Consider the following 18603-nt stretch of genomic DNA (forward strand, 5'->3'; position numbering starts at 1 on the left):
GATTTGCCTCAGCAATCTTTCTGAAACGCCGAGTCTTGTTCCTGAAGGCCAAGATGTAGCTAAATACATCTTGGGGAAGTTTCCTGAGAGATTTCTCCCAGCCTTCCCTGACCAGACTCAGAGGCCCTCTGACTGTGTGCCCATAGAGCAGTTCAAAGGGGCTGAACCCCAAAGACTTCTGGTGTACCTCACAGTAGGCGAACAACAGGCATGGCAAGACGACGTCCCACTTATGCCTCAGGGGCTCCTCTAGGCCCATAATCATACCTTTTAAGGTCCGGTTGAACCTTTCAACCAGACCGTTTCCTTGGGGGTGGTAGGGAGTGGTGAACTTATAAGTTACCCCACACTCCTCCTACAGAGACTTCATGTACTGGGAGATGAAGTTGGTCCCCCTGTCAGACACCACCTCTCTGGGGAACCTCACACGGGAGTAGATCCCCATCAGTGCACGTCCCACCACGGGGGCCGTCACTGTCCTGAGCGGGATGGCTTCAGGGTGCCGGGTGGCATGGTCCACCAAGACCAGGATGTACCTGTTGCCCATGGCTGTCTTGGGGTCCAGAGACCCCACAATGTCAATTCCCACTTGCTCAAATGGGGTACTCACAACGGGAAAGGGATGGAGTGGGGCCTTGATCTTCCCCCCACTCTTCCCACTTGCCTGGCAAGTCTCACAGGTCCTGCAATAAGTATCTGTACTTTTGCGCATATGGGGCCAACCTCTCAAAGGTCTTGGTCTGCCCCAGATGTCCTGCCAACGGAATGTCAAGAGCCAACCCCAGTAGGAAGGCCCTGAAGCACTCGGGTACCACCAGCACACGGGCCGACCCCAGCTCAGCAGCCTTAGGCTCACTATACAGGAGACTGTTCTCCCAATAAATCAGATGTGAACCAGACATGTCACCTGCTGCCTGGGCTGCAGCCTGTCGCCGCATACCCTCAAGAGAAGGGCAAACTCTTTGCTGCTCACAAAACTCCTCCCTGGTGGGACCTCCTTCCTGCTGCCAATGGGTCAGCTCAGGCTGGTCCCCCAGGTCGGCACTCTGCTCCCCGGTAGGCTCCAGGGCATCCCCCTCAGGGTCTGCTCCCTCCTGGGCTGTGGGAACCAAGGGGGCAGGCTTCCCTTGCCCCCTGGCCCTTCTCTCTAAGACAGGGACCTGGACCATACTCTCAGGCTCCAGGCCTCTTTCAACACCCTCTTTGGCTGCCATGGACCGAGTGGTGGCACACGCCCATTCAGGCAGACCCAGCATTTCCAAGTGAGAACTGCTCTCCACCATAGCCCATAGGGAGTTCTCCAAATCATTGCCCAACAGACAGTCTACAGGCATGGCGGGCCTCACAGCTACTTGAAGAGCTACTTGAAGAGTTCCTGAGACCCCCCCACTCGAATGGAACCTGAGCCACCCTCAGCTGACACTACTGGGCAGAGTGCATGGGGAATGATCTGTTTTTGGGACACCAACCGGGAGCTGACAGCAGTTATACTGGCTCCTGTGTCCCTGAAAGCCTCCACTTTATGGCCATTGATGGTCACCCACTGCCTGTATTTTTTAGTGTTGTCAGGCAGTGCAGTTTTAGAGACCATTTCACAGTCTCCTAGGGAGACAAGGGTTAACTGTACAGGTTCCTACCCCTCTTGGGCATCCATCTCCTTTCCTTCCAATGCTACACTAGCCATCTGGCGGGGGGTACCCGTGGGGGTGTGGCAGTAGCCCTCTGAGGGCACTGGGGATCAATGGACCGGTGGCCCATTTGGCCACAATTATAACAGGTAGGGGGCCCCCTGAGACCAGGCCTACCTGGCGGGGGCATTGGCTTCCTTTCTTGGGGAGGCTGGGACACCACTGTTTGGTTCCCTGGGGGATTACTTTGGGGCCCTCGATGAAACTCCCTTGGTGGACCTGGTCCCCCCCACTTCTCTGCTGGGGACCCTGTCTACCCCTGGCGAAGTCTCCCATCGGACCCTTGTGGACCCTGGTGCTGACCCAGCGGTCCACCTCCTCGGCATGCTTCCTCAGTTTAGTCAGCCTGCAATCAATGAGGTGTTGGCGTAGCTCAGGAAAACAGTTTTCAGACAGATGCTCCCAGGCAATTAAGTCATACAGTTGATCAAAAGTTTCTACTTTGCTACCTTTTACCCAGTGTTCCATTGCTCTGCAAAACAAAACACATACTCCACCCATGTGGCACCTTCCAACTTCTTACAGGGCCTAAACCTTTGTCTGTACATCTCAGGGGTCAATCCATAGCGACTCATCAGTGCTTCCTTCATGTGTTTTAAACCATTCTATTTTCTGGGGACAGATCCAACAAGGTGTCTCTCCCCCACTCACAAACCGTCCCCACAACCCCGCTCCCCAATCCTTCTAAGGGACCCGATGGGACACCATAGCTATTTCATAAGCGGCAAACGATTGCCCAATATCCTCACTCTTGTGGAAATCCATAATAACCTTTTTGGGAATGTATACTCTGTTCTCTGTCTGTACTACTGGTATGCTGCCACCAGAGGGACTGGAGATCTCTCCACTCTTTGCCTTAATCTCCAGCTCCCTCAATGCTCTGTCATGCTCAAGCTTCATTCTCATCATTTCAAATTCTAGCTTCTTGATCTCAAGGTCTCTCTCCTTCTTACCGTCTAGTTGTATCTTAGCCATTTCCCTATTATGGCGCCTCTCTCTTTCCCTGTCCTCCAACTCCTCTGGGGACAGACCCCTCGCCGACACACTTGTGCCCGGGCTGGAAAGCGCTTTCCTACCTACTGCATCAAACACTTCATTCACATTTTCTCCCTCCACCAAAGGCTCTCCCACATTCCTAGGGGCACCCCTTGCTGCTAGCCAGGCCATCAGTGCCTTGCAAAATTCCGTTCTCCTGGTGTACCCTGTGGGTGGGACTGTAAATTTCTCACAAAAATGTTTTAGCTCCTTGGACGTGTAGGTATCTATCTTCTTCTCCTCCCAGGAAAACTCTTCTGGGTCAACAACTCTGGGCTTGGCCATTGTGACAACAACTGGCGCTCCTTATAAAAAATAGATTAAAAACAAAAAAAAATCCCCCCCCACCAAAAAATCCTCAAGTACGTATGTGGCACGTTATGGTCTGCACTCACTAGTAGTGTACACTATAATTACTGTATGCGGTCACCAACGCAAGTCCAGATCCCCACTGGTGACCACCAATGTTAGAAATGGGGGTCTCTGGTTGGCAGTGGTTGGCCACCGTCCAAGCAGGGACCCTTCTTTCTAAGTCAGAGTGAAGGGCTGCACCCCCTTGACAAACCCTGCTCCACCCAGTGGTAACGTAGCACGAGCAGTTAGGCTAATCTCAGAGGCAATGTGTAAAGCGTTGATAATCATACACGGCAAATACAGCGAGGAACACTACAAATGGACACAACACAGGTAGTTTATCAAAGAAAATAGTTATATTTATAGAGACTTATCACAAGACCAAATAACGAGGCAATCACAATACTGTACAAAAATAGTTCTCTCTGGATGCTGCAAAAATAGTTCCAAGGGGTAAGGGAAAGTTCAGTTCAGGACAGTGGTCTCTGCGACCCCTCTGCTCACAGTTCTGAGATGCTGGCAAATAATCCACAAGAAATGTCGCTCCGGCGGGTTAGAGATGTTTTTTCTCACGCTCTGGTCGCGGCCGCAGGGGTTAGCGACAATTTTCCTTACGCTCAGCCACTGTAGCGAGGATTTTCTGGCCGCAAACGTGCGGGCGATGATCAGGCCAGCGGGCCTTCAGCGGCAACGCTGCGACGATTTTCTTCACGCTCAGCCGCTGCAGCGATGATTTTGTGGCCGCAAACGTGTGGGGCAATGATCAGGCCAGCGAGCCTTCAGCGGCAGCGATGCGACGATTTTCTTCACGCTCCTCGGCTGCGGCGGCTCGCTAACAGGCCTTAGCGACAAAAATGAAGTCTACTGGTCCTGAGACTTAAGTCAGGAGGCTAGTTCTCTCTCTAGCCCTTGGGTGATTGCAGGGTCAAGATTAAAAAGTTCTCTTACTTTTCCCTCCTTTTTCCAGTCCAATGAAAACTACTGCAGGCCAATCCAGGGAACAGCACACAACACCAGGAGAGTCCTCTCCTGCAGCTTTCTTCAGTTCCACGGACAGAGGTTGGTCTTGAAATCCAGGGGCAATACAAATTGTAGGGGTTTCAACACAGATATTTATACCCCAAAAGTCATTGTTCTCAGAAGCTACAAGTCACTGAACCCAGCCAGAACCAGTTCTGCCCAGCCCTGGAGCACTTTGTTTACCAGGCTGCATCTTCCTTTCAGAAAGAGGGGGTCTGCCCTCAGACGCACAGTGGGAGGTGGAGCCAGCATTGAGCTTGCCAGGCACAGCCCTATTCAAGTGCAGGAGCTACCCCTCCCCTCACACCAAGGCAGATCTCTCTATTCAACCCAGGTCTGACTCACCCTGCCCTGTCCCTCCAAAACCAATACACATAATAGCAGAGCACACTGGAAGGCTTAGGCAAGACAGTACCTACTTTCTAAAAGTGGTATTTTCAAACACAGAATATAAAGAAACTTCACTGAAAGATGTATTTTAATATTCTGAGCTCAGGCATACTAAATTCGTTTTTCTACCATGTTCTATGGGTCAGTTAGGACTTTGAATGTTTATAGCCAAAACCTCCCATTCTGGCCTATGGAGAACAGGTAGCCTTACAGTAGTGAAAAATGAAACCAGCAGCACTTGGGTTACCAGCCCTGGGCACACACAGGCCACATTACTAGGGACTAACAGGTAGACCAAATACGCCAATCAGGGACACACCAATCCATGTGTCATCTTTATACAGGGAGCATCCGCGCTGCGGCACTGAATGGCAGTGGCGCACAGGCCCGGACTGGCCATAGCGGGCACTGGGCAATCCCCCGGTGCGCCACACGGGTGGGGGCCGGTTTTGGGCACCTGGGGGCCGTTTTTGTTAAGGGGCCGTTTTTGCAGCATAGCTGAAAAATCGGCCCTGTAACAAAAACGGCCGAAACCCGGCCCTGGAAAAGAGCTCGGCGGCACCCCCAGGCCGAGCACTTTGCCAGGGCCGGTTTTGGTTCCCAGTCCGGCCCTGTTGGCGCAGCCCCCAGAGCATCTATCACCAGTAAAAACAGAGGAGGTACAGTGAAAAAATGGAAGGGAGACTCACGCCAATGGTGCCAGGTCTAACAACTACGCTGTACAAAAAACCCACTGATCGCAACAGCTTACTCCTATACAAAAGCCATCACCCCAAAGCACTGAGAGACAACTTGCCTTTTGGACAATTTTTGCAAATCAGACAAAACTGCAAATTGGTCTCAGACTACAGAACAGAAGCAAACACTCTGGCATCTGACCTCAAGGCAAGAGGCTACTCAGAAAAACAAGTGAGGGACTCCTTGAAAAGAGCAAGGAATAACCCTAGGGAGGCATTACTTGAGGTACACCGTGAACCGATCACTGACAATCTTACCTGTGTTACTTCACTCACTCCAGGTTTCGCCAGGATTAAGAAAATCATCTTAAAACACTGGCATATCTTTAACACAGGTGATTTACAACTACCTAAACCTAGATTCGCATACAAAAGAACTCGCAACCTAAAAGATACCTTGGTACACACTAAATCTAAGAAACACAACACCGACACACAGAGGACTGTCTCCCGGCAGTGACTGGACACTACCCTTGTGGCTCCTACATTGTGTGTCCACTAACCACCATATCTAAGGAGATAGCTTTACTACCGAACTTTAAATGTACTTTGAAAAGGCACACTAATTGCAACACCAAGCAGTGTATCTATATGATCACGTGCCCTTGTGGCCTGAAGTATATAGGCATGACCGTGCGACCCATTAAGACCAGAATACTGAACATAAGAGCAATATTCGGTGCCAGAGGGCCACCACAAAATTCTACACACACTTCAAGGAAGCACCATACTCTCCCGATAATCTACGCTGGATAGTGTTAGGACCTTACCCACACATCACGAAGACCGCTTTGTTCAAAGCGGAACAAAGATGGGTTCACAGACTCTCTACACATTCTGCTGGACTGAATGATGACATACCGTGGGTCTCACTGACCTGGGACACTACAATTTGTTCACACTCAATCAATGATTTGAGAGCCATAATGACCATCCCTTGATGGACATGGTGGGTCATCATTACAGAAATTTCAAGCGATGTGGTTTATGAGCACTATAACCGCATGACCCTACACATGTGTGAGCAAGTGGTTCATCTGCGACACGCATGGCGACATGTGACCTAAGCTGCATGCCTCTATATCACTCACGGCACCTTAGAGTTAATATTTCCCTAACTCATTCTTGTACACATTCCCTCTGACAAGTAACATCCCCTCGACCTGAGTCAGCTATGCGATAAGACGTCCACTGTGTGTCATTGGATTGACGACGCGCTACATACAACACTTGCGCACTATTGACTACCCGCACGCTCTAGAAGCCAGTCAGCAGCGACAATGGACGGTGCTTTTAGGCCCCCTCTAGTTAACAACTTAAGACACCCCGTTCATGCAGCAATGCTGTTTAACTAGCGATAATCTTTCACAGTGCCTCTATGTAACTACACTCTAAGATGGCCGCCGCTTTGGAAATCTTATTGCCAGCGACCGGCACACAGTGCCTACGGACTACTAATTACCCACGTGACCGTCCTTTCGTCATGGGCTGACACACTACATCTAAACTCGCCGCTGGCAACCTTTCACCATCCCGGTGTTGGTGGCAGGGTAGGTCATTCGCCAGGAGCGTATACACGCTGGTGAGTTCCCCTGTGCTCCAGACTTGAAGGTTGCCTGTACCGCTTTGGGAGGTGAGTGTGTTCTGTATTGGACTGGATCCACACTCTGATCTACCCTCTGGGGCGCCACACATCTGTGGGCTGCTTGGGGCATTGTGATCGCTCACCCGGATCCCGTGATCCTCTCATGGTGCATCGGTTACCGATGTCCCCTTGAGACTCATGCAGCCTGGGGTGGGCGTCTCCATACCTCACGTTGCACACTAGGTGGGCTCCTCCTCTTGGGTTGGGTCACTGGCGGTCGACGGGTACTCCTGACCGACCACCCCTTCAGTGCTCCAGTTACCGGCAAGACCACTGATTGTGACTTTCCCAGTTAAGTATCCTGCTACATTACAAACTGCCTATGACTTCCATTTCTTCCTGCTAGGGCCCAATCGGTGTCCTTTAATACCCCCCGCCACTGTTGCAGGTAATGACTTGTTGACAGTATAGGTGAGTTTCACCTTGTCCTGGCTACTATTGTTTTTATCAGCTTTTATGCTTGCCATTTACTTCATTGTTACGAGTTTAAAGGACCTCGAGCACAGATAACACATTAAGTACACTACACTGGTAACTATTGCCTAGTTCACTGTGCTAATCTGCGTGACACAGTGGCCTTGTTATGGTTTTATTCACTAGCACGTTCGCTCTGCCGAACCTAGGGTATGAATTGTAGAGACACCGGATGTTTGTAAAACGATGTAATTTTTACATGTTATCTCCACCTATTTTTGGCCAACCTACAGGTCAACAACCAGAGAACTGGGTATGTAGAATCCACTTATCTTTTTAGTGTAGATAGCGTTTCTTTGATCCTGAGGAAGTGCCCCGATCTAAATGACATTTGAGGCACGAAACATGTCGATCACCTGAGAGCAGGGCATACACCACTAGACACATTACGACTAGTCATTTGCCCCTCGCACTCTTTTTACTTTAGGCAGTTTACCTTCTTAATAAACTGTTGGCTAGGACTAACTGACCTATTTTTATACACACGTCACCCCACATCTACACACACTAGGCCCCTCACCCCCACTGCACCCACCGGCAGGAACAAAAGATCCCTGATAAAGAGCCCCGGTTTTGGGTGCCCGTCAGGTATTGCAGCGCCGACATGACGAGGGGCAGGCTCAAATGATGAAGCATGACACCTAGCTTGCTGGGTTTGTGAGAGCCCTAGTTCCGACAAGGAGAACTCCCTCTCCTTTGCATACACAACAATGGTCCTCAGTGACTCACTTGTCTCTACCAGCCACCTCCTTCCCTAGCCCCCTCCACAGAGGAACTCTGTACTCCTTTTTGTACACAGCCTTGCTGGGCATGTACACTGGACCTCGTTAAACTAGCCCCTCAGTCCCTTCTTTGTTTGATAAAACATCTGGTCTGCCCATAATAATCCACTGACAATGGGAAATGCTTCCTCAACAATTCTGGGTAACCAACTACATAATGTTCTACCTTGGTGGGAATCGCTACTAACAACATTGCAAATGTCAATAGACGTTTTACAGTTCCAGTAAGACAAATTAGACATTCAGATTGATATCATGAACTATGATAGCCTCACACATCTATGGAATCATCTTGAAACTGTAAACTCTAACAGCCCTAATCTCAGGCGTACAAGCAGTTTACTCACCTTCACCGACAGAGTGTACACGCGGTCCAATAACAGATGAACTGCCCACTCTCCTCAAAGCACTATCCAGCATTCTGGAAGCAAGAACAGCGCTAGAAAGCGAGTCAGCCATGGCTACTCAAACAAGTGTCTTAAAACGGGAAGTGGTAGAGGTGGAAACTGAACATCCTGAAAATTCATCTGACTGCTTAAAAGCACCAAGAGAAAGGACCGAGAGCGATACCAGTCCCATCCCCGGAACAACTGTGCACTAGGTCCGAGGCTATTATCCATTCCCCACACAAACCAAAATGCAGCATAAATGAGTGTTAAAGGTGAGAAACAAGGCGCTGCAGTCAAAGAAGGCTGTGCAAAAGAGTATCCACCCAATTTTTGTGTCAAGAAAAATAGGAGGCTAGGGGAGTCACATCAATAATGCATTAGACTTTTGCCTTGATGCAACATCAAACACGGACATAGCCTCACGAGTCTCCAGGGATATAATGTCCCTACCAGAAGGAACCATCAATAGGCAAACAAAGGAAAGGCAGGGAATTAATTTACTGGAAGTCAATAACCGCAGACATGAAATAGTTCAAACAAATGAAATACATGACATTGATTGTTCGAAAAACGTACAACTTCACACGGCAGAGGGTCATTGGGGCAAACTAATCGGAGGATGAGTTGACCATGCTGATAGCTCAGAACAGATTTCTAGCTCAAACAAACCTGACACCCAAACTGGTCTTAACTCTTAGTAAAACTCCTACTCTATTGGCTCAACCTGCCAATATCCTTTCTAAATCAAGGGGCAATGTGATCCAAAGCCACTAGACACCGAATGCCATAATACATAATGTCTATTGTAACCAATGAGTACAACCAAAAGATCTCATTAAAATATACTGTCAGCCAAAGGGTAAACCGGCTAATCCAAACAATGCAAATCCTGATGGAAGCATACTAGGCCCTGAAAAACTTTTTAAAAAAGGGTAACATTACTGTGCCATCAAAAATATCATCAAAAACATCCGACACAAGACTCCTTAAATCCCCCAGTTTTGCACAAAGCACCCTTCATAAGGCGAGTGGTTGCAACAAAATCCTATTTAGACTGGAATATACAGTTCAAGGGTGGCAGGATGTCCTCAATAGAGGAAACATAATCAGACTACTATCAGAGATCCCTGAACTGAAAGACATAACCTCAGCAGATTTACAAGCAGTGGAATGCCTCATGAATGATAACCCTTTAGGAAACTACTTTAACAACCTGGGGCACAGACGACATAGCATCATTAATCTTAACATTGGTTAACATCTTTGAAACGTGGGAAATAACGTTAAAGCAATATTAGGCACCAGGATACCCATTTCCCCTCTTGCAGAGAGAGAGCTCGGTATCCCATAGCAGTCCATGCTCAATCCGTCTTGCAGGGTGCACGAAGTCACTCTGTTACCGAATTGGGGGCCCAGCTCATAAGAATCCATCCGACAAGTCAATGAGACCCCACTGGGATTGGATCCCCTCTGAGATAAATGTCTCAAGGACCCGATGAACTCATCATCCGACAGAAACGGATTTGGGCCATACAGGCCTGCACCTCCTATCATGGAACATGGCAGGGTCACAATCTTGCTGCAAGGTGGCTCTCCCTTGCAGAACTGGAAACATTTTGATATGATTGCACTTCAAGAAACCTGGCCCTGGATACAAAAGAACAAAGCTATGAAAGACTGAAAGGGGGCTTAGTGGTTTACATTTTGTTTAGAATAGAGATCGTCATAGAAGAGCTACATGTAGACCCTGACATCCAAATCATCAAACGTAATAAATTTGCCGAAGATACAAGACCCCAGGTTCTTCTATTTAATGTTTACATTCATCCAAACTCGGTCACGAAAAAGCACTCCCAGAAACTATAACTACCATAATAAAAAGCTATAAGCAAGCTAATCCAACTTGCGACATAATATCGACGGGCAATTTTAGCTCAAACTTATTTTACACCCCAGATCATAGCAACACGCTAAACTTTGTAAATATACTCTGGAATGACCAAAGCAAAGCAGGTTCAATGGTCAAACGTCAAAAACTCATTGGGTATTTTTTCGCTACAGCCCTGGAATTCTTTGGAATGAGGGTCCTGAATGGAAGATTTGCAGATGACTCCCCCGTACAATGCTTTTTATGGCCCAAACTCTAGGTCAACTCTCGACTATACCATTGTATCCTTGCCGATAATTCCATGGATCTATCATTTCTCCATTAAATACACAATGAACAGTGGCCACTCATAACAAATTCTACTCTTAGGAATAAGCCCAACTCTAGGAAATTCTGGGAGACAATAAACAGCCTCAACAGACAAGGAAAAGCGATAAACAACTCTAACATCTCAGAGCTATGTGTAGCCCATCTTGCTATAAATCAACGTCCTCCAGGTGCTGGTAACAGTGAAAACAATCACAGTGCCATGAATTCTTTTACTCCAGCAACAATCTATGATAATAAGTCCAAAGGTCGGGTAGGTCCTGAAGCAAAAATACAGCGCAAACTCCATTAGCCGACGAAAGCAACTTCTACTCACAAGCTCAAGTTAAAAAAGTCCTGCTTGCCTTGCTGGCACCAAGATGAAGATGGTCTCCCACAGGCCCTTTTTAAACAGGACGCACAATTCTGGTCAGCAGTGCTAGCTGTGTTATATGCGGAGATTCAGCTAAGTGGCGTCGTACCTGAGAGTTGGTGTGGTTCTATTATAACCCCGGTATTTAAAGGAGGTGACAGGGCCAATCCGGCCAACTATAGGCTTACTGCAATCCAGGATGCTGAAGCCAAGCATTATGCCTCCCTCAAATTAGCAAACTTAATTGATTGGTCAAATGTAAAGAACAGGATCCCGGCAAACCAGACAGGTTTCAGGAAAGGCGAAGGCACAATAACAAATATCAAACATCTTAGCGACTGCCTTCTTCATTGACCAGTGTAACTGTTCAAGAAGCAATCACATCTTTGTTTTGTTGACTTTAAAGCAGCCTTGGACAGTGTTAAGTGGGTGCTACTATGGAACCAGCTAAAGAGCTGGGGTCCCCGACAAGCTGTTACGAGCAATGCAACAGCTTTATTCAGAAACCTGGGTCCAACTAAAATTTTGTGACAGCACTAGATTATCGAGGAAGAAGATAACTACTTACCAAGGGTTTCAGCAGGGATGTATGTTAGCACATCACCTCTGTATTCTCTTCTTGGCAGACTCATCACTAGCCCCGGGTCAGGAAAATTTCCATCCTACCCGGATGCATCCCCTCTGCCTCTCACACCTGTCATATGCAGATGGCATTCTTCTTTTCAGCTCAATGAAAGTGGGTCTACTAAGAATGGTTAACTTCTTCATAGCATATGCCAGAATCAACTATCTTTAGGAAAATAGAACAAAAACAAAAAACATGTCTGTCAGGAACCTGATAGGGCGCGCTGGCACAATTCTTTTAAATGACATTCGGTTGGAGGTAGTAAGTAATTACAAATACTTGGGGCTGCACCTAGATTCAAGAGGAAACTTCTTCCATCAAAAACAATACTTTCTGAAGAAAGTGAATGTACCAATTCACTCCTTTAACACTTTAGATCAAATGTTGTATGGACCCTCGTTTCAGCCATTGGCAACAGTCATCTGCCAAGTCTCTTCCAACCATCGCTTATGCAAGCGTGGCCATGAGAGATCAGGATGCAGCTGTACTGGACACATTTCAGACTGACGCCTTTATGCATGTTTTCTCCCTTCCTCAATATTCATCCCTGGCTGAAATCCAGCTTGAGTTTGGCTTCTTAATCAAGCCCTGGCTAGAACATTGACAACAATAAAAACCTGGTATAAGCAGGCCTCAAAAAACCTACTTGCCCTCTCACAATTGCAAGTAAACCTTGATCAGGTCAAGCTATTTTTAGCACCTATTAGTCCCTTCTGGTGAGTAAACTCACTGTAAAGAAACAGGTGTTCTGTTCATTCAGAAAGTGAATGAGCAATAAAAATGCCATTAAATCTTGTTTTTATCTTGACAAATTTGCTGTCTTTTCAAGGAAAGAGGTCAAATGTCAGTTTGTCTTTTATTAACTAATTGCTGCTTGCAAAATGAGGTTAATTTTTCTATCCCTTACTAGAGTTACAGGTTTTTGACGTGAGCTGTCTGAAGATGTCAGTTATTTTTCTCTAACACTTAACATTCAAATACATAGCCTGTAAACTAATATTACAAATATTTCAATATTTCACGAAAAACAAAAAAAAGATTTTGTAATTGAGAAGTGTGATGCAAACAGGGAGTTAAATAGGAGCAAAACAAACCACTTTATTTTGTGATGTGCAAGTGACACATATTTGCAGAAACTGTATTCCCAAACATTATTGTTTGTACACTATATAGTTTTAGCAGTTAAGCTGCATGTCAGTGGGAGAAGTTTTGGCAATTTCAATGTAAAATCTGCTGATTACAAATGACAGTGTGCAACCACTTTATGCTTTAATTACTGCCTCCACCCTGATGAAAATGCTGTTAATGAACTAAGAGGCAAGTCAGGGGTCATGTGTATCCTATATGTGGCTACATTTGTATTATATATATGTATGAAAAGGAAGTTTAGTCTATTAAATCAAACAAAAGAGATTTTTGTACAGCGGACTCGCTGAACTCGGACATTTGAAGGTGCTCTCATATGTGAAAATGAACAAAATGGCAGCTCAATGAATTAAATTATTTGCCCACGATCACATCATTTGAAACCAGTTTATTGGTCAAGAGCATTATAAATAGGTCTGATGTCATCCCTCAGACCTCAGATACCATCATCTAAATTGGCAAGTGCAAGTTGGAAACCACTAACTCCGCCGGCATATACCTTCCTACACATTCAGTCAATGGATACATTTCTCGCGACCTGATGCTATGATACATGGTTTGACACAACAACCTGGGCACAAAATGGCATTTTCTCCTTCTCTTCCTTCAATGCTGCTTAATCGGGGGATGGGGCATACGGACTACCTCCACACTCACCAGCCTTTCCCAGATTCGTAGTCTGGCTGAGCGTTTACCATGTTTTGGCACGCTGGTTTGGGTCGACTCCTGTTAGGGGTTCACTCTTTTGCAGTTCCACACCTTAACTGTAGATTTGTGGTTTTTCCCGAACAGTTTCTGTTAGTCCTTGTGAGGCGCTGCTGCACCATGTCCTCCTACACTTCGTGAAACTCCCCCACTACAACCCTTCCCCATGGTACGGGTTAACCTCATCACCTGGAATGTAAGAAGGATTCATACTCCCTCACGCAGCTATTCCATATACGCATACCTACAGTGCAGGTCCACTGGTATTACCTTACTCCAGGAGACACACTTGACAAGCATAGAAGCAGCTCCGTTGTGGCACCGCTAGCAGGGTTGGGTCGGGTATACAGTACTAACCTTTCTACCATAGCAAGGGGTGCACTAATCTGGGTGAAGGCCGGGGTCCCCTGGGAGGAAGAGGAGGTGGTAATAGATGCCAACTGGTGTTATGTATTCCTCAAGGGTAAACTTAAGGGGCTGTCCCTCTTACTGGGTTCAATATACGCCCCCAACATTGACCTGCACACCTTCCTTTGTGGGTTATCTACAGTCCTATCCCGATGGAGCGATGTCCCGTGGCTCTCAGGGCATGACTTCAATTCCTTCTTAGAGGTCTCACTGGACCGCTCTTTCCCACCCCTCATGCGTACAGCAGCATCCTCTAATGCACAAGCTTTACGTAACTGGTTATGGAATTGGTCCGTCTGATGTATGGTGAGCACATAACCCAGATTCTTGTATATACTCCTTCTACTCACATGTCCACAATCTTCATGTGCGACTCGATCACATAGTGGCCTCAGCTGCACTGCTCCTCTTAATCCGGGATTACCTCGGCCGCATACATTCGTATCACAATCCACAGATCATGAGGATCAACTGGGAGCGGAGACCTCCTCTGATCCCTACTTGGAGTTTGCAACCAGCAACACTTGAAAATCAGGTAATCCACAGCTCACTATGAAATTGTTAACATGTCAGACATGCAGGGCATTTGTCCTTTTCCATGGGTGCACTACCTGTGTCACTCATCTCCCTTTGTGATGATGACATGTATATCCCAATGTGTGCAGCACAAATATGGGGCTTGTGGTTAATGGACATTTAACTTTGTCATCCTCACAGGTTGATGCCCACCAGAAGCAGGAGATATGGCTGACCATCGCCCGGGCAGTTCGTTCGGTGGGGGTCTACAAGCGCCGGATGCGCAACTGCCAGAAGAGGTGGCAGGACCTTCGGGGCAGGACCCGGAGGATCGCAAGAGTCCAGCTGAAGCGGTCACCTCCACGCAGGAGGGGCGGACACTGGACCCTGACCCCCATATGCACAGGATCCTGGTGGTGGTCTTCCCGGACCTGGATAGGCAGCTGAAGGCCAGACAGCAGCAAGGAGGGGGTAAATCCATGCCTAATCTGTGTACTATGTCTGACATGCTAATTGCAGTCTTTTGGCCTGGTCACACTTCCACATTACGTAGGGCTTGTAGTCCAATACTCAGGTCCCTCAATTGTGTGATGCACCCTCCTCATCTGTTCCACAGGTGTGGCCCCTAAAGTCTGTTGCTTGTGTCACTAGGGCACTGTGTCCCTGCAGTCAGCTATGCTTCAGCTTCCAGACAGCATCTGTTCCTGTGACTCTGTTGTGTGTTTCATGGGTGGGTCAATTGTTTACCCAATGCCTGGGATCTGACATGCGATCTGTGTGTGCCCTTAATATGTCTTCCAATTGCTGGTATGAATCGCCACATGTGGCTGGGGTATTTCAAACAAACCCATGCAACATGGGACTCCAATTTGTGGGCCTCAGGAGTATGTATATCAAGGATGTCACACTTGCTTAGCCCTGACTACTATCCAGGGCCAAACACTGTTTCACGTAGACCTGGGCAGTCATGCCTACTCAAAGGCATTTAGAAACACTCTGTTATCCCACTCCTGTGTATCAACTTACAGGTTGTGCTTAGTGACGTGCTTTCAGGTGTCTGCCTCTGTGTCGTTATGGTGTGGCTTCCTGTTACGTACAACTGGGGTGTGCATGATTTTGAGGGTCAGCAGGACATCTGAGATGTGACTGTGAGAGACAAGACCTGTGTGACATATAGGTGTGTGGTCATTTGACAGCGCACGATGGTGTATGCAACTGTGCACTTCAGGCAGCTGGGTTACATGCACAGCAGACTGTGATGTGCTGATATACAGGAAGTTGTGTTCACAGAGACTCATATGTCTGATTTGCATGATGTGGGGTCTTCTGGGTCCTGGATATGTTGTTTGCAGGGGATGGGCAAGTGCACTTGTCATCTGCAGAGTTTGCTTTACCCCTGAGCTATGATTGTGACACAGTGCATACTGTTGTTGTCTGGATGCCCTGCCCCTGTGACAGGAGACAGTGTTGACTGACTTTCCATGCATGCCAGTGCCATGGCATTTAACTTGCTACGAGTGATCCTGCATTGTGTTCAAGTGTGCTCCATGCACCCCAGTGTGGCTTTGTCCATCAGGACATGAGAACATCATAGTGTGTGTTGCTGGCATGCATCACAAGCATGTGAAATTATCCGGACACCTGTACTGAGTCAGTGGCAAGAGATGTGCTGTGGGTATAGTGACATACTCCTACATGTTCACTTGCATGCCCAACAAATGTGTGGGTGGTGCATGTCGGCACATTGGGGTATAAGCATCCAACATGCAACAGACATATGGGTGCAAGTCCAGGAGGGGTATGTGTGCCATGGTTGATGGTGAGAATGACAATTGGCTTATTCTAAACAGTGTTGGCACTTTGAGCAGTGTTCAGCTGATGATGCCAGGCCTTGCCCTGTGATGTGATGTACTCACTGTGGTGTGTGCAGCCAGTGCAGGTGACTGATGTTGTTCTCTTTTTTCCTAATTCTATCCAGATACATCCACAGCCACAGGAGGGGACAGCTCCATGGACCAGGAGGAGCCAAAGAGCCTGACTGGGACAGAAGGAGAGGAGTCGGGAGGACCCAGTGGCACGGAGGGCGAGTGGAGCCACACCGAGGAGTCCTCAGCACCATCCACCCCAGCTGAGGGCCACAGCAGCTCTGAGGATGACTCCCTGTGGAGGCAGGTGTCAGCAGCCACCAAACCCAAGCTAGTGAGGCTGTCCCCGCCACTGCCCCCACCACCACCATCACCACCCTCCCATCGGCTCCCATCCCAGAAGTCTGTGGAGGCTCCAATGTTCTGGAGCATGTCTCCTTTGTGCCAGGCACCGCACCCCCTGCCCCTGTGTCCCCTGCTGCCCTGAGTAAGGAGTCTGTGGAATTACTTCGACAGATCCATGTAGGGCAGACATTATGTCCTCCATGCACACACCAGTCTGTTGACCCAACTGGTGTCGTTCATGGAGGGCATTTCATCGGGCATGTCTGCCCTACAGAGGACCAATCAGTCTGTGGCCTCCTCCCTGACGGCAGCAGTGTCCCTCCTCCAACAGTCCCACGCCCCTCCTACCCCTGCACCTCCCACGATTCCTAGCACCCTACCTGTCTCAAGCACTCACACATCTGCACATTCTCACAAAGCCACAGACACAGGCAGCACACAAACACCCAAACCAAGGTCTAGATGTGTACACAAGCAAGCGCAGGGGACTGATACCACACTCACAGGGGATGGTTTGCAGACACACACACAATCCTCCACAACCACGCCGCAGTCCTCCGAAACCTCTCCCTCCCAGCCCCCTTCCCTTGCCTCACCTGCAACCCCATATCCACTGAAGCTCTTCCTCTGTGACCTTGGCCTCTTCCCCACTGACCCAGCAGATCCAGATTACAAGGGGAAGAGGAAGTCCCCACACACAGAGGGGAGTGCCCCTCACACCCGGACACCCTCCCCCAGGCGCAGTCAGACTAAGGCCCCCACCCGCAGGTCCCCCTGGAGCCGTAAGAGCAAGACCCCACCCCCGCCACGCAGCTCCACAACAAAGTCTCAGTCCTCCATCCCCCAGGCCACCACTCCAGAGGTTCCCCCACCCACAGATACACCATCCCCAAAATGCTGAGGCCCTCCCCCCCTACCACTTGCTCCTCCACACCCAGTCAGATGGTTAGTGCCACTGATGTGGGGACCGTGTCCCCCCCTCTGTCCTGCCGACCTCACCTGCACGACCACCCCGTCTGACTTGGGCACTGCAGTGGGGACCCAATCCACTCCATCTGACCTGCCCGCTGAAGTTGTGCCGGCACCCACCCCATCTGACTTGTGCCCCACAGTTGGGACTGCACCCACCACTTCAGTCAGCTCCACTGCTGTTGCAAGTGACTCTCCTGCATCCACCACCCCTTCACTGCCTCCTTCTGCTGCGCACTGATCCTGTCCCTGCGGTGCCTGGCCTGCCCCCATGTATGCCCCTCCGAGGGGATGTCCCCTGTCCTTAGCAGTGCAGGCAAGCAACATGTGACAGTTGTCACTCAAGTTCACTCGTTGTCATTTGATAATGGACTGGACATTGGCCTTTGTTTTGAACGGACGTTTACATTTTCATCTGCTGAATAAAGCTTTTATCTTTATCCTTGTGAACTTGATTTAGCTGAACATTATATTGATGATGTTTAGCATGACCTTGCACCTGTTATGCATGATTTCCAATGTTGAATACTGAGGTGTTGATGTGAGGTACTCCATGTGGTCCATTATTTATTTATTTATTTGAAAGTTTTATATATCGCGAACCAGACCCTTGCGGGTATCAGAACACTTTACAGGGGAGTTGTCAAGGTTACATAGAAACAAAGAAAATAACATAGGTTCAATGCTGGTCAATGATAGTATAAACTTCCAAACATAGCTACATGGGAATAAGGTACATTCAAAAAAACATTCCATGCAGCAGGCAGTGGATTATGTATCAAGTTCAGTAAATTTTTAATTATTTGGAAAACACCAGAGCAGTATAACTCAAATGGCAAAGGTATATCAATAATTATCCTAGGCTGAACCAAAGGTAAACTGGTAACAGATGAAGAGCTGGCACAGCTTTACTGCAAAGTGCAAATTCATTTTTAGTCTTATT

The 18603-nt window shown here is 48.2% G+C and overlaps 1 protein-coding gene across 1 annotated transcript in view; it reads left to right on the top strand.

Moving 5' to 3' along the window:
- LOC146808504 (uncharacterized) overlaps positions 1–18100 on the top strand; it is a 49639-nt gene extending 31539 nt beyond the window's left edge. The window contains exons 2-3 of the mRNA XM_085623583.1: positions 14683–14952; positions 16460–18100. Of these exons, the coding sequence (XP_085479709.1) occupies positions 14709–14952; positions 16460–16833 (618 nt within the window). The 5' untranslated portion in view covers positions 14683–14708 and the 3' untranslated portion in view covers positions 16834–18100. The remainder of the gene's footprint in view (positions 1–14682; positions 14953–16459) is intronic.
- Positions 18101–18603: the final 503 nt, after the last annotated feature.

This window comes from Triturus cristatus, chromosome 8, assembly GCF_964204655.1.
Source record: "Triturus cristatus chromosome 8, aTriCri1.1, whole genome shotgun sequence".
NCBI lineage: Eukaryota > Metazoa > Chordata > Amphibia > Caudata > Salamandridae > Triturus > Triturus cristatus.